The sequence below is a fragment of the Poecilia reticulata genome, linkage group LG16, assembly GCF_000633615.1.
Source record: "Poecilia reticulata strain Guanapo linkage group LG16, Guppy_female_1.0+MT, whole genome shotgun sequence".
Classification (NCBI taxonomy): domain Eukaryota; kingdom Metazoa; phylum Chordata; class Actinopteri; order Cyprinodontiformes; family Poeciliidae; genus Poecilia; species Poecilia reticulata.
Window position 1 is genome coordinate 29,899,256 of NC_024346.1, and position 21,430 is coordinate 29,920,685.

General features: G+C 42.0%; 1 protein-coding gene across 3 annotated transcripts in view; it reads right to left on the bottom strand.

Moving 5' to 3' along the window:
* ascc3 (activating signal cointegrator 1 complex subunit 3) overlaps positions 1-21,430 on the bottom strand; it is a 368,707-nt gene that overhangs the window by 255,611 nt on the left and 91,666 nt on the right. For all 3 annotated transcript variants that reach the window (XM_008432855.1, XM_008432856.2, XM_008432857.2), the window contains 2 exons: positions 4,181-4,384; positions 3,181-3,321 (listed from right to left, as the gene is read on the bottom strand). In XM_008432855.1, coding sequence (XP_008431077.1) covers positions 3,181-3,321; positions 4,181-4,384 — 345 coding nt within the window. The remainder of the gene's footprint in view (positions 1-3,180; positions 3,322-4,180; positions 4,385-21,430) is intronic.

Here is a 21,430-nt window from a genome sequence, read left to right on the forward strand (position 1 = left end):
AGCCATGCGGAAGTCTTTCTCTAGGGCCTCTCCAAACTCCTCCAACACCCGAGTTTTTGCCTCAGCGACCACCCGAGCCGCATGCCGCTTCGCCCGCCGGTACCCATCAGCTGCTTCTGGAGTCCCACAGGCTAAAGAAACCTGATAGGACTCCTTCTTCAGCTTGACAGCATCCCTCACCGAAGGTGTCCACCAACGGGTTTGAGGGTTGCCGCCGCGACAGGCATCAACAACCTTGCGGCTGCAGCTCCAATAAGCCGCCTCGGCAATGGAGGCACGGAACATGGTCCACTCAGACTCAATATCCCCAACCTCCCCCGGAACGTGTTCGAAGTTCTGCCGGAGATGGGAGTTAAAGCTCCCTCTCACAGGGGACTCCGCCAGACGTTCCCAGCAGACCCTCACTACACATTTGGGCCTGCCAGGTCTGACCGGCTTCCTCCCCCACCACCGGAGCCAACTCACCACCAGGTAGTGGTCAGTGGACAGCTCCGCACCTCTCTTCACCCGAGTGTCCAAGACATACGGATGCAGATCCGATGAAATGATGACAAAATCGATCATCGAATTGCGGCCTAGGGTGTCCTGGTGTCAAGTGCACATATGGACACCCTTATGCTTGAACATGGTGTTGGTGATGGACAATCCGGGACGAGCACAGAAGTCCAACAACAGAACACCACTCGAGTTCAGATCGGGGGGCCGTTCCTCCCAACTACGCCCCTCCAGGTCTCACCGTCATTGCCCACGTGAGCGTTGAAGTCCCCCAGTAGAACAAGGGAGTCCACAGGAGGGGCACTCTCCAGTACCCCCTCTAAGGACTCCAAGAAGGGTGGGTAATCTGAACTGTTGTTCGGCCCGTAAGCACAGACAACAGTCAGAACCCGTCCCTCCACCTGTAGGCAGAGGGAGGCTACCCTCTCATTCACCGGGGTAAACCCCAACGTACAGGCACCAAGATGGGGGGCAACAAGAATGCCCACTCCTGCCCGGCGCCTCTCACCGTGGGCAACTCCAGAGTGGAAGTACGTCCAGCCCCTCTCTAGGAGACTGGTTCCAGAACCAGAGCCATGCGTCGAGGTGAGGCCGACTATTTCTAGCCGGAACCTCTCAGCCTCGCACACTAGCACCGGTTCCTTCCCCACCAGAGAGGTGACATTCCACGTCCCAAGAGCCAGCTTCTGCAGCCGAGGATCAGACCACCAGGGTCCCCTCCCTCGGCTGCCGCCAGTTACACACTGCACCCGACTGCTTTGGCCCCTCCGATAGGTGGCGAGCCCATTGGAAGGGGGACACATGTCTCCTCTACGGGCTGAGCCCGACCGGGCTCCGTCGGTAAAAGCCCGGCCACCAGGCGCTCGCCAGGCCTGGCTCCAGAGGCCTGGCTCCACTCTGGAGCCAGGCCTGGCTCCAGAGTGGGGCCCCAGTGACCCGCGTCCGGGCGAGGGAACGCTAGATCCAAGGTTGTGCATCATAAGGGGTCTTCGGGCTGCACTTTGTCTGGTTCCTCACCTAGGACCTGTCTTCCTTGGGTGACCTTACCAGGGGCATAAAGCCCCAGACAGCATAGCTCCTAGGATCATTGGGACACTCAAACCCCTCCACCATGATCAGGTGGCAGCCCGAGGAGAAATTTATTTTACTAAAGGGAGAAAAACCATGTAGATTTACATGGCTTTTCATGTCTTGGCGTCTTCATAAAGAATTCATTGTTTTAACAAATTTATAAGCTGTGTTTACAAATAAATAATCCCTCTATATTTTTAATCATCATAGTTAATGATTTTTTTATATTCTTACCACTTTTAGGACTTTTGTGTGACAGAAGTGGAGTGGGAGGCCATCTGTTCTTTGCACTTCCTTTGTCCATTATTATTGAAGATTTTTATCTTTTGAGAATGACAACAGACTTATGTGTTTACTGGGTAATTAGGACACTCAGCCGCTTGTTATGATTCATGTCCTGTCCATGCTGTGTTAAGCACTCATTCAGCTCACCTGCCACACCTGATTGCTTACGTGTTCCACCTGGGCCCTGCCCTACTTAAACACCTCTCAGTCGCTGCCTCCTTGCCAGATTATCGACAGCCATGAGCCAGTAGAGATATAGCGTTTCCTTCCAAGCCGTCAGTGTTTCTACGACCCCTTTCTGTCTACGGATTTACCCCTCCTGCCAAGCCCTTCACGGATCCCGTCTGTTCTGGATTTCTGGACCCTGACTCGAGCACTGCCTCATAACCACCGAGTATCGCCTGCCCCTCAAGCTAAGTTTGCTCTCTCTGTCCTCCTGTGTACCTCTGCCTGATTATCGACAAAGTCCCTGGGCATTGCGTTTTGGATCTCATTGTGGAGATCTTCATTGCTTCCACAGAAGCCTGTTCTAATTGGTTTCCTGTCGTCAAACCCTCAGTTCCTCTTCTCCACCCGTCCACTGCTCTACAGGTCAGCTAAGTTGAGCATTTCAATGATGCCCCTCCTTTAGCTGTGCATCACCAGCCTTCTCCCCTCTCTCCTTAGTGTGTGTTTGACAACCTCTTCCTGAGCAGCAACCAGTATCTGAAAATAAATTTAAACTTGTTTTTTTCTTTGCGTACTCCTGTGTGTGGTTGAATTTCTGGGTCCCCACTGAGTGTCCTTACAGCAGCTATATGACGTTTTGGCATTTATCACAGCATACTGAGGCAAATGGCCATAATGAAGAAAAACAAACAGCTTGCTTAAGTTGGTAGCAGACTGGATATTGTTCATTGCGTCACATCCTGTAAAGGGTTCACACCACCAGATATCCAGTTAGCGCAACACAGAGCTAAGCTTAAAATTAACATATTTGCATTCAACTAGCATTTGACTTCTAAAAAAATCAACTATGTGAATGAAATAAGATCAATTTATAATTAATGCATAATTCAAACATTGTCACTGACACTTTACAATTTTAATATGCATTTTTTAAAATATTTTTACATCTTTACCGAAGAAGCAATCATAAATTCATTGTCCACCTGATAAGTCATATAGTGTTACAGTGTCCAAGCTTTCAGAGCAACTTCAGCTGCCCATGCTTTCATGAAGCAGGCTTTTCTTTCTGGTTATTCTGTGTAGTGGTTTGTTTAAATAACAGCCAAGGAAAAAGTCAAACACATGGTCTGAACCTATGTGGGTCTATGACAGTGTATTTACCTGTGTTCGAAGGATCTCTCCTTTGGTTAACTGCATGTCTCCGGTGAGTTCTTTAACAATGATGCCCAGGGGTTCCAATCGCTTACTGAAGTAATTAGTCATCTCAGCTGCCAAGGCCTTCATTGGAGCCACATATACTATCTGCAAAGAGAGGAAAGGAGAGAGAGAAGTGTGGAAATAAATAGGATACATGTAGGAGTGCTAAGGTGAGCAAGGTAGAAAATGGAGGTAGAAGTTGGAAGGACACTGTGGTGATAATTGAGCAAAGAGAGGTAGGATCATTTGTTCCCTGGCAACCGGTACAAATCACAGTTCATGGAGAAATACTAAAACAGCTGCTTGCATGAGGAAAGTTTAATGATTGATGTATGAAAAGTGACTATGTAATAAGAGTGTAAGATCTAAAGATGAAGAACAAAACTGTTGGATGTGTTTGAATAAAAAATATAAATGGTAAAATATTTTAGAGGTCCAACACTGTGGGTTTCTGTGAAAACATAAGTTTTATAGTCACTAACTTTATCGTTACAGACCCAACTAACATGGAAATTGTTAATTTATTGTGCAGCTTTCTGAACTAAGAATCTATGTTGTAGAAAATAACAAAACCTCACCTATATCAAATATTATTTGGGCTGTACTTTATTAGATTTAAATGTAATAAGACTGAGCTGGGCTGAAGTAATACATAATGCTCACCATTGTGTTGAAATGGATTGTTTGTATTAAATTAGTTGGATAGAAAGATATTAGCCAAAATTTGGGGTTAGTTCTACTTTGTCTGAATTTCCTCTGAAACTTAGGGAATTAAGAGTTCACTTCTGACCCCACCATTCCCGCCTACTGTAGTGACATCTTACACCTGAAACAGTTAGTTCAGTCAACTCCTAAATCACAACAACACCAAATGAGAAATCATCCTAAGAGAAAAACTAAAACAATATCTTGCTGATGTTTTACCAAGCAAGATATTGCTTGGTAAGCAATATGAGGGTCAGACCTTAAATTCATCCTTTTTGATAACGCCACCAGGCTGTAGGTGCTGACGGATCTCATGCAGGACTGTCAGCATGGCGATGTTGGTCTTGCCAGCACCAGTTGGAGCGCAGATCAAAAGGTTTTCATTGGTGTTGTAGGCTGTCTCAAATACTAGAGACTGGATCCTGTTCAGACGCTCCATTCCCTTGAACACCAACTGTCCGACCTGAGCATGAAAATTTAGCAGAAGGATTAATAGAAGTTATGTGACTCAGAAAGAAAAATAATTTACTTTAAAGATGACGACTATCATGATGATGGAACATTCAATTAGGAAAAAGTAAGATCAATATAGTTATTTTTCCTATCAAACCTTCAGCTGTCACTAAAAGTGAAAAACATGTCTTTGCTGAGCAGTTTCCACAGATCAGTTTAATGTAACTTCTTAATTTAAATGTAAATTAATTTCTTCCACTTTCAAATACTAAAATAATTTTTTAAATCTCAAATATAATGTTAAACGGGGAATGAGCAGGGAATGTCCCAAAAAAAAAAAAAAAATACAGGGATCAATGACTGACGTAGTCACTCACACAGCTGAGTGGTGTTTAGCTAGTTTCCATTGGCAACTAGATCTGGGCCAGGATCAACATTTTTGTGAAAATGCCCATATAGCCAGCCACCATTCAGCGATAAACCCACCCTGTAGAGTCTACCATAGCGATTCTGCTGAAGTAAAATGCGGGCAAGTGATCTATGACAGTGTCACTGTCTGAGCCAAAGTGTGTCTGAGGTGACTGTGCAATGAGTGGGGCATCAAAAAGCACAGAGAAGAAAAGTGTATATGTTGGGATCAGCTGTCACTCAAACTGCCCTCCATTTGGCTTCACGATGGCAACAGAGTGTGGGTGATGGCCCTCAATCTTACCCTGCCTCTGATGAGCACAGAATGCCACACACACACACACACGCACGCACACACACACACACACCCCTACACACACACGCACACACACACAATACTGTAAAAACACAAGCAAACAAGGTTCCTTCATTTCATTATGGAAAACACGTGTACCACTCAGACACTTTTCCTGAAGAGATTATAAGATTTCAATACTAACTATACTTTATATTATATGATAAATAAAGACAAATGAGATGTCATTGATTAACAAAACAAGATCTTCACGTTGCACATGACAATATAAATATTTGGTACTTTTATAGAATTTTAGATAACAAAACCATTTAGGAGTTGTTCACCAATGCGAGACAGTTCAAGCTTTCAGCACTATCAAACAGATATAAGGGTTTCCTCCAGTGTGTTATAGGCCTGGTGGCCCGCCATGCTTTACTACCCCCACCGCAAGGCTAAGCCTTTCTTGTTTATGTTTTTAGGGAAAAAAAATAAATCGCTTCTTTTTTTTAAGCCGGATTTATCTGTTGATCTGAGCGTTTCACTGGCGGAACAGATTTAGTCCTAAAATATATGTTTATAGAAGATAGGTTTATTGTTTATGTGTTTAAAGCCCGACCAATTACACCGCTGGCACTTCTGCATGTCAGACGTGCGTTGAGCGAGCGATGAGAATGATTTATATTTGTAGACAGAATTTGTCTCAACACGCTACCCAGCGCCATGCTCTGTCTGCGCTGATGAAGTTTATGTATGCGTGTCCGGTTGGCCGGAGCTTTAGTGGCAAACAAACCAGCGCTAACCTCATCATGCAAGTTCAGTCCGGTGAGGAGCTTTCGCGCTCGCCTCGTAGTCGCGCTTCATACTGGTTTTATATTATTTTATTAATATTTTTATATTATTTTTCCGGTTACACGATGCATCAAACCATATCAAATGCTTTGTCCATTTAGTCAGACAGAGTTAATGTGCACGGCTGCACGAAGATCTGAGAAAGTCGTCCCTTAAACTTGAGCAACAGTTTCTGTGGCCCTTATTAAAAACTCAACAGACACGAAATGGAAGAGCTACTAAAGTCAGATTAGTGGCATTTAATTAAATCTCCCGTTTGTTGCGCAGTGCAACGGGTCATGCAGAGCCGGTCAAAGGCTATATGAGACCTTGAGCAGAATTTGACTTGGGGCCCCTTTTGTTGCTCAAAACATCAGCACCTCTAATAATTTCGTAGATTTAGTGAAATCTGGGAGAGGAGTAGTAGTTTAAATGGCCAACCTAAAAAGCAATCAGTTATATTTGCAGTTTAGTAATTTGTATTTGTGAACAAACAGAGCTCAAACTCAAAGATTAAACTCATAGCATCAGATTGTTACTACGGTAACAAAACAAAAGATATTTTGCCATTTTAAGCTCTACCATTGCAGGTAGAGCTTTCCAATTGCATGCTCCCTTTCCAATTATTTGATCTTATTTCCCAAATCCTTTTGTTCTTTCATTCTGGCTTTTTTCATTCTGGATGATATTTCTATTATTTTCCCTATTATTACTGTTTTTTCTCCTTCCCATAAAATTGTTGAACTTTGTCTATGCGTATCATCACTTCTGGGAAACAATTGACATGATGCCGGCTCCGCCCCCATGCAGACGTGGAGCATTTCTCCCTCAATCATTCCAGGGCATTTGTCAGCGACTGACCAATTGGTGATCGCAATATGTCAGAAAGTGCAGATCCCATATCTAGATGAACTGACTTCAACAATATTGGCAGTGTTTATCATAGCAAACTACCATATGTTAGTCAGTACGAAGGTAACCGGTCGGCTGCACAAACAGACGAGTCAAAACCTTGTCTGTTTGTGCTTGCAAAGCTTGTCATTTTATTTTAACGAGGAAAGATGCAGCAATGGATAGCACTCGTCAATCATATTGACTGGCAGCTCTCGGTGTAACTGTGGATTTGCAGCGAACACTTTATAATGTAACCAGCATTTACTTGAGTAATATTTTGTGAAAATTTTTTACTTAAGAGTAATTTTACTGCACTGTACTTTTTTCTTTTACTTGAGTAATAATTTTACTCTTAGTTGAGAAGATTGCTTTTGCATTTAAAGAAATAGACTTCAGAAATTGGAAACCTTAGATTTCTGTAATATATGGGCCAATGTTCATGCAAATTTGAGCATATTACTCAACATTTTATACGTCACTGTTTATATCCTTATTGTTTATTTTGTAATAATAAACATGGATATTTCATTTGAAATGTTAAATAAAGGTTTATGTATTTATATTAAAGTAAAAGCATATTTAGTCTTTTTTTTGACTGAACACAAATTACAGCTAGATTCAGAAAGACAATAAACTGCTAAACATTTTTTTCCTTTTTCATAAAACGGTTATTTCCTTCTGTGTTCCTTCTTTTCCCATAACAATGCTGATTCAGGATGCCCTAAGCATAGACAGCAGTATTATTTATTCAAGGATTCATTAGAAGTATGTCATCACTTTCCTCTTTCCTTCACTTCATTCCAGCACTCACAGAAAGAAAGAAATAAAGAGTCTATGTCAGGCAAGAAAATGCTGTGTTCTGTTCGGACGTTGGTCCTGGAGACCAGCAGGAAGGAAGAGGTTATTAATGTATCAAAGAGTAACTTTATTAGAGTTCACTCTAATAAAGTTCTTCTCCAACTGCCACTCCTTACCTCTACATGGGAGATAACGAGGCATTCTTAAGCTAGAGGAGATGCACAGTCCCTCCAGCAAATTCTGAATCTGGCTTCTACATCAGGTGACCTCTTTCAATAAAGATAAATAACAGTTCTGCTAAAATCACTTCCTGTACATGACAAAGTACTTCATACTTTCTCTAAGCTCTGACCCAGGAAGCAGCTCATTTAGCTGAATCCTGGTGCTGTTGTCATGATGGAAATCTTAAGACCATTCATGAGGTTAAATATATGAATAGGTCAGTAACACTTTTATTAGTGCAGACAAAACCTAAATTGCTGCACTTCCTCATCCCTACTGTCCGTCCGTCCGTCCATCTTCTTACACATTTATCCAGTTAGGGTCGGGGGGGCTGCTGGTGCCTATCTCCACCTGTCAACAAGCGAGAGGCAGGGTACACCCTGGAAAGGTTGCCAGTCCATTGCAGCTCATCCCAAACCATACATAATATAGAAGCCACAATGTTATAACATTGCACAGCAAAAGGTTTCAGCAAAAGGTTGGAACTTCCTGTCCAAAGCCCAAGAGTCAAATTTCCCAGGGAGGATAAGCATTGTGCTCCCCTGATAGCTGGAAATTATGTTCTGTCCCTATTTTAAACGTAAAGTCCACCACTGCAGTTTACCCAGACACGGCCATAACATTGAAAGCAATATTGTTCACAAGTCTTAAAAACAGCAAACAAAAAATGCTCATAGCATTAGCATCAATTGACATGTCAAAGTGCGTGTAACTGAAGCTTTTTTAATACCTTAGAGCAGTGTTTTTCAACCTTTTTGACCCAAGGTACGTTATTTTAATTGAAAAAATCTCGAGGCACACCACCCACCAAAAATGGAAACAAAGATACTCTGTAGCCGCCTATATTACATATATAGTCATCCTTATCAAAGTGTCTTGAATAGCAATCAAATAAACACAAAAAAATGCATTTTTATCACATTTTACATTGAAGAAATTGAAGAAAGACAAAGCTCTTCCTCCACAGCTCTCAGTCTCTTTCTGGTTTTAGTTTTTATAGTAGCCAGGCTTGAGAAGCTCATTTCACACAGACATGTTGTGGGAAATGGACCCATGTTCTTTCCAACCCAACTACTGCTGAGCTTCACTGTCTTTTCCATCACTGTCGTCAGTCTTGCTAGATTCAATGCTCTCACCGCTACCTGTAACATTCATGCATCACTAATTCTCTTGTTGTAATGTAAAATGCTCTGTACCTACTGCCATCTAGTGGTAAGAAAATAACATGATTACACCGCTAGTCACTGCTACAGCAGACACTCAAAGATGGCATTATTTGCAGATAATTCATTTTCAAAAAATCTTTTAAAATCAATTACCGTATTTTTCGGACTATAGAGAGAACCATACTAGCACCTTCAATTAAAAAAAAACAACAAAAAACTGGAAGCTGCTCTCAATTTTCCATAAGGACCCAGCAGAGGGCGGCGTCCTAATAAATCTGCTGCATATATTAAGGACGCAGCACTCCGTCTCCAAAGCCAAACCATGGTTTCGTTCACACCGAGCTTAAATGCAGCGGCACTATTTCCCTCCTGTAGTGCCAGATCGACAGCCCTCAACTTAAAAGCTGCATGATATGAGTTTGAAAACATTTCTCCATCGTGCCTGCTGCTTAAAAATACCCCTGAACAGGTTGAAAATTAGCACGTTCTTCTTTTGATTTACAATTTTGACTTCTAATGATTCACTTCCTGCTAGAGAGCCCCCTGGTGGTTGAAGAAAAATACACAGCAAAGCCACAGCGGGCTACAATCCGCATGGTTAAAAGCTTAGAAAAAAAGTAGCAGCTTATAGTCAGAAAAATACTGTATCGTAGGTGAAATTGAATAATTTCCACGGCACACTTGACGATTACTCACGGCACACTAGTGTGCCGCGGAACAGTGGTTAAAAAACATTGCCTTAGAGAGTCAACCCAGCCCAAGAAATGGCTCACCTTCCTCCTAGCTCTAAGACTGTATAGGTTGACACTGTGCCAAGATGAAGTAAGAAACTGTTGTGGTTTTGTTTTTGATTTGCTCTACTGCAGCAAAATCATACACCTGCTAGATACAATTTATTGTTATGTCTGTTGCACATCACTGAACTAAAACTGCAGGTTGAAGTGGTGTAGTCTGCAGCCACTCACTGTCCTGAGCAGCAGACAGTAATTGTACAAAAAGCATAAATTATGCTTTTCCAAAATATTATGAAAACTTACATACATCCCAGCATTCCAGACAACACAAATAAACAGAAGCAGTTTCTGGACCAACTTCAATTTACAACCCTGTCAGAAAAGAGCAACAACAATTTGGATGAAAAGCTGAGTATTCAATAACTTAAAATGGCTGCAACCCACATGAAATCTGGTAAAGCTCCTAGCCCCAATGGTCTACCAACTGAACTTTACAAGAAATTTCCAGATAAATTACTGTCCCCTCTATTTGAAGCCTTCAATGAAAAGGCATACTGCCCCAAACAAATAAACTTTCCCAAAGTTATTATGTTTCTTTAGGAACAACAATTTGAAGATAAAGATACAAGAAAATAAAATTAAGATCATAAAAATACATACAATTTACAAAGGGGAATTTTTGGTGGAAAAAATTACATGTGAAGGTAAGCAAGCAAAGTCATAAAAAACAAAGAACAGCTCTCACTGACAAACTTGAGTCCTCTCGTTCATGGCATAGAGCCAGGGATGGCCCAAGGCATAAGCAAACTAAGCAGCCGCTTAGGGCCCCAGGGCTACCAAGAAGCCCCCTCAGTGGAGACGTTTTTTTTTTTCTTTTTATTAATGATTCCCATGTCATTATAATATCAGAAACACACAATTTCAATATAAAGTGATTTGTTTTTACAATAATATATATTTGATAATATATGTAGAAATGGATGAAAAGAAAAAAAAATGCTCTTGAGGCCCCCTGGTGGCCGTGGTAGGTACCGCACGCGTCGCCGGTATCATGAGCTGCAGTGCAATGAGCAGAGAATCCAAACATCCAAAGCTCTGGTCAGAAGTTAAGTAAGCAAAACAATGTCTCAAAAAAGGACTTATCCTTCAGGGAGGGAGAAAAGAAAGACGAAGAATAGAAAAAAAGCCAAGATAAAGGTCTGTCTTAATATGTCTTTGTAATGTAAGAGATTTGTAAAGCTGCCAATAGAAAATTAGCTTGAACTGTCCAGTTCAACAGAAAAATATTTATGCTAGGGTCTTTATGTTTGTGTGAAACTGATTTTAAACTTTAAATGAGTTGATTTTCATGGTTGGCTCTATATATTTCTGAGATATTTTTGGATTCAAAACGCAAAGATTGATAAGGTTTGATAGCAATAATTATAATTTCTCAATGTTTTGACATTGTCTAGCAAAATGTTTATACGTCAGGCTACATAGCTGCTACATCAATGAACTGCTCTATGTTGTAGTTGGGGATATGTTGTTTGCCGCTGAGCATAATCATTTTGTGGATAAAACAAACATTATTTTTACATCAACTTCTAAGTTATGTGAAACTTCTGTTAAAATCATTTGAAGGCTCAGAATCAGTCCAGTACCGGTACTGGTCTACATTCTCAGAGGAGAAAGACTCACCTGGTATAAATAACACTTTTCGCTATTGGAGTAACGCTTAAGAGAAAGTAATTTAATCAAAGAATGTCATGAATATGTGTGTAGGGCTGCACCGACTGCAGTTTTCTGGCCGATCCCTGGTTCCTGATCTTTAAAAAGCCTGACCTGCCGATTTTGATTTTGGCTGATATTATTTTTCTTTTGTCTGAAATGTTACTAAATATAGCAAGAAAGTCACTGAGTTGCAACAGTGGGGATGATATTGTTAACTGTAAACATGCAGACCTGACCTGGTGGGATGGTCTGTCAGTCACACCTCTCACTGTAGAGCAGAAGAGGACAGATTTATAAAAACTTTGACGAAGATAAGATTAGGGGATAAGATGGGCTTCACATGTAAGTATCAGCCGAACAACTCTCCCCCAAAATTAAGGGAATCGGCACCCAGAAATCAATTGGTCGATAAATCAGTTGGTCAATAAATGTCTCCTATTATACACAGGGGTGAAAGTAGTTTTGAATTCTTGGAGGTACTATGACAACAATAACTATATATATATATATACATTGCTTCTTTATGTGCTTTGGAGTTTCTGTGCCGATTGTTTTTTTTTTGCGAAGTGATAAAAGCTGGGTAGCTCTTGAATTGTTACAAAATAAAGCTGTATTTTCTCACAGCCCACTGGCTGCAATGTTGACACCTTGAGATGCTATGAGACCTAAATCCTGAACATCATGGCATGGAGTGGATCCCAGTTTTCCATGTCTGGCATATAAYCATTCATTTTAGCTTTTAAACTGGTTCTATTGATCCTGTGTCCAGACAGAGRGATAATCAGTAGCTTAGCATCATGACCTGTTTGTTCTGAAGATCCTGCAGCTTCCACTTCTCTTCCTAACATGGCGCCTCCTCACCCCGACTCTCATACTGATAGGAGGAACCACAGAGCTCTGTTAGGTTAAAAGCACATCTTCTGAAGTTGGGATATTTTTCCTCCAAAAGGTTCCAGAGGAATCACCTCAAACCAGATGTTGGACTGGATTTTATTTCAATGTCATTTGTGAATGTTAGCTTCTCATTTTCAACAGTGGAGTTATAAAGGTTGAAAAAGGTTATTATTTTGGAGAATGTATAATCAACATCAATATTTCCACTAAATAAGAAGCAAAAAATAGTTTGATAAAGGAAAAGCCTCTCAGACTCGAAGCCCGACAGCACCAAACTATTATTTTTAATATTAGACAATTAATTTAATTTCACATAATTATCGCGGTAGAAGCCATTTGTTTGTTAAATACTTCGTGAAACATATTTACCATGTTTCATGTTTGTTGTGAAGGCCTTATAGTCACAAAGAACGAGGTAATTAGTCCAAGTTTGTCGTTTATTGAATGTTCAGAAATTACAGCGGCTGAAAAGCGCCATGAGAAAGGTAAACAAAGGTAAAACAACCTGAACAGGTGATCAACTCTAAACCACTCGCACCTTTTTACTTTCCGTCTCTGTCATTTAAGCACACCCGTTGCCATGGCAACCGCCTGCGCACCTCAAGCCCAGCAGAGATTACTTTAAAAAACGTAACATTCAGTCCGTTAAGATATTAGATTTTCAGGCTTGATATTTATTTTGCGATTATTAATAAGCCTCCCTGAACACAGCGGTGGTTGATTAGTTAAACTCCTGCTCTGCTAGTTATTTTGGTAATGGAACCGAAACGCACAGAATTACAAACACCTTGTTGAAACAATAATCGTTGAGATTATTATTGTTGTTGGGTCATTAATTTGAACACGTTTTGTTGATTTTTGTTGTTGTTGTTCTTTAATAAAGTTACGATCGCTTTAAGTGATCCAGAGGACGTGCTGGTCTCAACCTGAGTGAAGTTGGCCCCCCCACCTTCTTCAAATCAGACAAAATTGGTGTCAAACGTTTGTGCTACGTTTGTGCTGGTTTGTGCAGCAAAATTTTTCGTTTGTGCCGCTATCATTTTAAAGATATAAAGAAATGTTTCTAGAGGTCACCCAAGGTCAACCACCCCCCCACCTTCTTCAAATCAGACAAAATGGGTGTCAATCAACTCAGCTATGTTTGTGCTGGTTTGTGCAGCTAAAATTTTCGTTTGTGCTGCTTTGGTTTTGAATATATTAATGAAGCCAGGGACTCCTGCCATCAGGAGCTGTATAACTAGAGGAGGCTGCCGACACTTCTCTGCCAGATTGTTAGCCAGTGATGRTACAGGCTCACCTCAGGTCAAAYCTTTCTGATCCCTTCCTAGATCCTGATCCTTTGTGTCTCTGACCTGTTACAGCTGTTTGTCCTGAGACGTGCTGGAGAAAGCAGATTCTGTCAAGACCCTTCTGGACCTACAGATCGGCAGCCTCCCTCCCAGCGCAACAGTTCCAGCTCCCGAACTTACCTGTCCATCCTCCAACGCTGCCGCAGCCCGCAGTCCTCCGCACCTCAAACAAACTCCGGATTCCCCAGGATTTCCCCCCAGCCCTTTCCCCTCCCGATTGGAGGTAAGCTTGCCACCAGCACCGTCTCCAAATTTCAGACGACCTCAAACTTACCGTCTCTTTCTCCTTCAGTTGACCCAAGTTCCAGTCCCGACGCACTCAGACCGTTTACCTGTGTTTCTTTCCCAACTTGTTGCAATAAATCACTTAAATCATTCTCGGTTTCTGGAGTGGATCTGCATGTGGGTTAGAAAATTAAACCACAACATGACAACAACATTCTCAAATTTCAATTCCCTATTAAAACCTAATTCCGTTTTTATGGGTGCTTTCTTCTTTTATTTCCAATTTTGACTTCCAATGATTCACTTCCTACTAAAGAGCCCCCTGGTGGTTGAAGAAAAATCCACATATAAACCGCACCGGGCTATAAGCTGCATGGTTTGAAGCTTAGGAAAAAAGTAGCGGCTTATAGTCCGGAAAATACGGTATATGAAAAAAAAAGCTAAATGCTCTCTGGTATTGTTCAGGGTGCCGGACCTAATGTGGAGGCATAGTTTGGGGATCACTGCTCTAGAGAGTCTTCCTCTGTGCTGCTGTGCAGCTGGGGAACCACACACAGAGACATTAGCAGATAATGGTTTCAATAGAGCATTGATAGAAGGACACCAGCAGTTGTTGAGAAATATTGTTCCTCCTCAGGACTCTCAGGAAATAGAGTCTCTGCTGGGCCTTTTTTACCAGTTCTGCTGTATTTACATCCCAGGCCAGGTTATCCATGATGTGAACTCCCAGGAAACTGAAGTTTGACACCCTCTCCACAGGCTCTCCGCAGATGTTTAGTGATTCAATGTCTCTTTTCCTTCTCCTAAAATCCACAATGATCTCCTTGGTCTTGGCTGTGTTTAGGATGAGGTTGTTGTCAGTGTAACAAGCTGTCAGTCGCTCCACCTCGTTCCTGTAGGCAGACTCATCGTCCCGAGATGAGGCCCACTACAGTTGTATCGTCTGCAAATTTAACGAGGGTGGTATTTTGATGGACTGAAAAGCAATCGTGTGTGTACAGCGCAAAGAGCAGAGGGCTCAGCACACAGCCTTGAGGAGAGCCAGTACTGATGTTGATGGATGAAGAGGTATGGGGGTCCATTCTGGAACCTTCAGATTTCCTCAGGGTGGAATATGCAGGAATCAAAAACTGTGACATGTGGTCAGACTGCATCAGGTGAGGTAACTGCTTGGCTCTATAACCCCATTTGATGTTGGAGTAGACCTTATCCAATGTGTCGAGTCCTCTGGTAGCGCACTTTACATGTTGATAGAATTTGGGGAGCACTACCTTTTAAATGACATGATTAAAATCTCCAGCAATAATGAAAATTGCATCTGGATAGTGGCTCTGTTGGTTATTAACGCTGTTATACAGTATTCTGAGGGCCGAATTTGCATTGGCAGAGCGTGGAATGTAAACGACAGTGATCATTATTACAGTGAAATCTCTGGGAAGGTAGAAAGGTCTGCATTTCAGAGTCATATACTCCAAGTCAGAGGTGCACTGGCTGTCCACAGTCACAGTGTCTGTACACCAGGTGTTGTTGATACACACACAGACTCTGCCCCCTCAGCTCTTACCAGAATCCGCAGTCCTATCAAAACCCCGTGTTGTATAGCCTATTAGCTTAATGGCTGAGTCCGGGATTCCTGAATGAAGCCAGGTTTCTGTAGTCATGACTATGCAGCTGTCCCTGACAGTTCGATCCGTAACGGTCAGGAGCCTTAGTTCGTCTATTTTGTTAACAAGGGATCTGGTGTTAGTGAGGAAAATTCTCACAAAGAAATTATATAAAAGCAATCACCTTGTCAAATTCAGTCGACGACATTGTTGCATATAAATGCTACAGACTAGCTGAAAGGAATTCTTATTTGAAGACAAAACTTGTATTACAAAAAACAGAGCCCAGCTGGCTAGAACTAGACCACTGATATCTGTGGTCTACCTTTATGTAGCAGAATTAAATAACATTTTTTTTTAATGAGAGCAGATTTTTGATACTGAGGTAGAAGCGGTCTCAAAATCTCATCTGAGTTAAAGAGGACATTGAATTTTCTTTACTATGAAGTTAATAAGGAAATCTCTGGCTTAAGAAGGTGTCCATCACCCCTACTTGGGTGAATGCTGAAAGAAAACAAACATGCTCATTAAACAGTGGATACACAGCCTATGGCCATATGGGCAAACTGGGAGTACTGGGAATATCCTGCCAATCCACCAGGCACTTAAAACACACTAATTGGACCCACAAAGATTTAAATGATTATTCAACAGCAATAATTAAACACAAGTTTGGTCTACTGGCTTTCCTCTGTGTAAATTAAACAGGTAACCAAGATGCCCAGACTGCATGTACAGTATGGACCTAAAGAAGGCAACAGGGATATTTATCTTGTGGACTGGCAGCTATTTTGTGCTGTGGTGTGATTACAGTAAGAATCACCATTAGCTCCAAAACTAATTAAATTCCTCTGCACATTGGTAATGGGAAGCTAAGAGATATAATTGTTGTATTTTTCATGCCATCCTTTTAATTACTTTCTGGTTCCATTTCATTCCATTTGAATTGACAGCCTGATCAGGTTTTAATTGCCAGTTTTTGCAGACAGCTTATCAGCCAGTTCCAAGCTTGCATGCAGAGTACTAAATGACCTGGCCAAACACACTGCCAAGCACACACACAAAACAAAATCCCAAGCCTGCAGATCCATGTGCACATGCAAGCACAACAACCATTCGAAGCAGATGCATAGTGGAATTTGACAGATGCAGCAAACAGAAGGCTCATTCATTTCCCAACAGAGCAACAGCAGGAGGAACAAGAGGAGAGGGCAAAAAAAGGGGAGACACAGAGTTGGGGACTGTTAGCTGTTAGATAGCTAACAGTCAGGTAATCTATCACTTCATCAACAAGCTCTTGCTGAAATAGCAGAGGGCTTTGTCAGACCAAAAAGCTCCCATCTCACAGCTATCAACTTCACCAGCTAATTTAGGATTTTCAAAGCCAACACTGGGGGTTTGTCTTCTTATGTATTAAAAAAGCCATGCAGGAAAACATGCAGTAAAAGAAAAACCAGCTCGACAACAAGTCAATTTAGCCAGTTATATATTCACAAATACGTGTTTTAAGTTTAGCTCTTGATTCTTATTTTTTTAATCAAGTATAATAAAAAGTAGGCATTGCATTTAGCAAAGGAATGATAGGAGGCTGGAAAGAAATAACATATTTGAATTCTTTTAAAATTATTTCTAAATTGGTAGATTAATGAATACTAATTTTACAACTATTAGAAAGCACAGGTTTTTTCAATAAAACAGTAACCTGCTGAAATTGATTATTTTGATACAGCTAATTTGCAGAACTTATACTATTGTGAAGGTATGACTTCTAATAGGTGCAGTGTGAGAAATGCATAAATATGAAAGTGAACAATGAGCTTTGTATGGGTCTGTTTGATGAGAAAAGAACATGGGTAGAAGTATCATTGTATGAAAATCAGGAGATTAAACTTTAATTTTACCCCAAAGTAAGGCCTGTCATGATAACAAATTTTGCTTGCCCCAGAGGCCATTGCAATAAACAATATTTTTGTTTTAAGATCATTTCAAGTAATATAATGTTAATGGCACAATAATGGAAGAACACACATCAATGAACTTTAAATTCTAATTAAAATTCTTCCGCTTATCCGGGGTCGGGTCGCAGGGGCAGCAGCTTCAGAAGGGAGACCCAGACTTCCCTCTTCCCAGCCACTTCTTCCAGCTCCTCCGGGGGAATCCCAAGGAGTTCCCAGGCCAGCCGAGAGACATAGTCCCTCCAGCATGTCCTGGGTCTTCCCCGGGGCCTCCTCCCGGTGGAACGTGCCCGGAACACCTCACCAGGGAGGCGTCCAGGAGGCATCCTTACCAGATGCCCGAGCCACCTCAATTGGCTCCTCTCGACGTGAAGGAGCAGCAGTTCTACTCTGAGTCCCTCCCGGATGACCGAGCTTCTCATCCTATCTCTAAGTGAGAGCCCTGCCACCCTGCGGAGGAAACCCATTTTGGTCGCTTGTATCCGTGATCTCGTTCTTTCGATCATGACCCAAAGCTTATGAACGTAGATGAGGGTAGGAACATAGATCGACCGGTAAATTGAGAGCTTCGCTTTCTGGCTCATCTCTCTCTTCACCACAATGGACTAAGTACAGCGCCCGCTTCACTTCAGATGCTGCACCAATCCGCCTGTCGATCTCCCGCTCCCTTCTTCCCTCATTCGTGAACAAGATCCCCAGATACTTAAACTCCTCCACTTGGGGCAGGACACCCCCGACCCGGAGAAGGCACTCTACCCTTTTTTTACATCAACCCCCTGTGAGAACCTATGTTTATTTGCAGAACTTTTCATACAGGTAGGATTCAAGTTTAAAACCCACTACTCTGCTTGTGCAGCTCTATGATGACCTGTAATCACGCTTTCAGAGGTGCGCATTGAGCGAGCAGTGAGAATGATTTATCTTTGTGAACAAAGAATTACATTTGGCGTGCTGCCTGGCACATGACCCTGTGTCTGAGCTAATGAAGTTTATGTATGTGGTTCCTGGTAGGCAGATGCACTAGTGGTTAAGCAGATCAACCTATGACGGAGTTTACGCGCCTGCATCACACTGGTTTTATTTTATTATATTATTTTTTATGATTATTGTTCTGGTTACACAATGCATCAAACAACATCGAATGCTTTGTCCACTTAGTCAGCCAGAGTTACTGTGCGTAACCACGTGGAGATCTGAAAATCTGGTCCCATAAAGCTTGGACAACCAAAACAGTTCCTGTGGCCCTTACAAAGCTCTTGGCTCTATAACCAAGAGTTTAGTAGCTCTTCCATTAAATGGAAGAACTACTAAAGTTAAATAAGTTAAATCTTCCATTTATCCCTCTGTACCCAACAGAGAGATTCACAATGCAGTGGATTTAGCTCATCATTTTTACGGAGACATGGCTGCAGGATTGTATCCCTTACTCCAACATCTGTCTGCCCGGCAACCTAACTTTACGGACAGACAGAGATTTAAAGAGCAGCAGGAAAAGTAGAGAGGTGGATTAGCAGTGTTTATGTCATCCAGGACATGTTACTGTGAAGTGTCGTATCTGCAGTCCAGACATTCAACTCTTGACAGTGAGCTTCAGACCATATTATTTACCAATGTTATTTTGGCAGCTGTTTACATTCTACCTTCAGCTGTTGCTGATAATGCATGCAATGTCATCGGTTCTGTTGTTGCTAAGATATAGACACAACACCCCAATGCATTTATGGCAATATCTGATGATTTTAATCATGCCTCACTCTCTTTAACACTGCCAACGTTTTACCAGTTTGCCAGCTGTTCCATCCGGGAAAACAAGATTTTGGATTTTTTAATGCTAATGTCAAGGATACATATGTCTCCAAACTAAGACTTCCTCTGGGGAAATCTGACCGTAATTTTGTTTTTCTCTGATCTGAATACAAACGCCTGGTGAAGAGGCTGCCTGTTAGGAAAATGAATGTTAGGTCAAAAGAAGCAGAAGAGGACCTCCAGGCAATCAGTTGCTTCAGTTCGAAGCAACTGATTGGACTACTCTCTGCCAGCCACATGAAAATAACATCAGTGCCATGACTGAGTGTGTGACTGACTATACAAACTTCTATGTGGACTGCAGCATCCCCACTAGAACAGTGAAATGCTTTCCGAATAACAAACCCTAGATCAGCAATGACCTAAAGGAATTGTTAAACAAGCAAAAAAGAGCCTTTAGGGAACGAGCCTAAAGGCTGCTCGTTGCCTTTAGGGAACGAGACAGAGTATTATTGAGGAGTACATAGAAGTACATGAGAATTAGTCTCAGAGACTAATGAGAAGTACTGGAAGAAGCAGGAGAATAAACTACAAAAAACAATATCAGAAATATGTGGTCAGGGGTGAAGAAGATCACAGACTTCAAGCAAAAGGAGGATCAGATCGATGGAAGCCTAGATAGAGGAAATAAGCTGAACACATTTTTCAACAGGCTCAGTTCTGGAACAAGCTCATCATCATCCTCTCCTGTCCTCTAAAATGCAAACATCCCATCTTCCTCTGACCCACTCCTTTCCTGTTACACCTCAGACATCCTTTCACATCAGTCATGGACTCTTCTGCTTCCACAAGTTTGTCTTCAACCAAATCAGGAGATGCTACTGCTCCCTTTGCCTCCCCCTTCCCATATTTCTGTATCTAGACATTAGTTGGAGAGACTTAACTGGAACAAGGCTGCAGGTCCGGATGGTGTCAGCCCCAGAGCACTGAAGTCCTGTGCAGAGCAGCTCTGTGGGATTCTGCAGCACCTCTTTAACATTAGCTTGACCCAAGAGAAGGTCGAACTGTTACAGAAGACATCCTGCCTGGTTCCGGTACCAAAGAAAACTCACCCATCAGTCATCAATGACTATAGACCTGTTGCCCTGACATCCCACATCATGAAGGCCCTGGAGAGGCTCATGCTGGTCCTCCTGAATTAGCAGAGAATGACATTTAAGGACCCCCTGCAGTTTGCTTATCACTGTGAAGCAATAAGCAAACTGCAGTAGTTGATGATGCCATCATACACCTTCTTCAACAAACCCACTATCATCTGATCACAGCAGGCGGCACAGTGAGGATCAAGTTTTTTGATTTCTCCAGCGCACTTAACACAATTCAGCCTGATCTGCTCTGTGAGAAATTCCAAAAGACACAGGCGAAGTTCTCAACAATCACCTGGATCTATGACTACCTCAGAAACAGACCACAGTCTGTGAGACTGAAGGACTGTGTCTAACCAGGTGATCAGCAACACAGGAGCACCACAGGGCTGTGTACTCTCACCGTTCCTTTTTACACTTCAGACTTCCAGCATAAGTCCGACTTCTGTCATCTGCAGAAATTCTCAGATTGACTCTGCAGTTGTCGGTTGTATCAGAGATGGACAAGAGGCTGAGTACAGAGATCTAATGAACTGCTTTTTGTCATGGTGTGGGAAAAATAATCTAATCTTAAATGTGAACAAAAAAAGGAGATGATTGTTGATTTCAGGAAGAACAGGATTAGATCAAATCCTATTCCCATCATGGGAGAAGAAGTGGAAGTGGTTAAAAACCTCGGAGATCAACTTGACAACAGACTGGACTGGAGATGCAACAGTAAAGCACCTATAAGAAATGACAGAGCAGACTGTACTTCTTGAGGAAGCGAAGATCCTTCAAGGTTTTCAGCAAGATGCTGCAGATCTTCTATCAGTCTGATGTTAAGAGCGCCATCTCTTTTTCTGTCATCTGCTGGGGCAGCAGCATCTGAGCCAGGGACTTGAAAAGGCTCAAAAGCCTGATAAAGAAAGCTGATATTGTTTTGGGGATGACTGTGGAACCTCTGGAGATGATTATGCAAAGAACAATTCTTCATAGGATCAAGATGATTATGGATAACACTGAACATCCTCTTCATGAGACTGTCTTGGTAAGTATGTTGCGTCGGAGGCTTCTTCAGTTTTAAGGTAATACAGA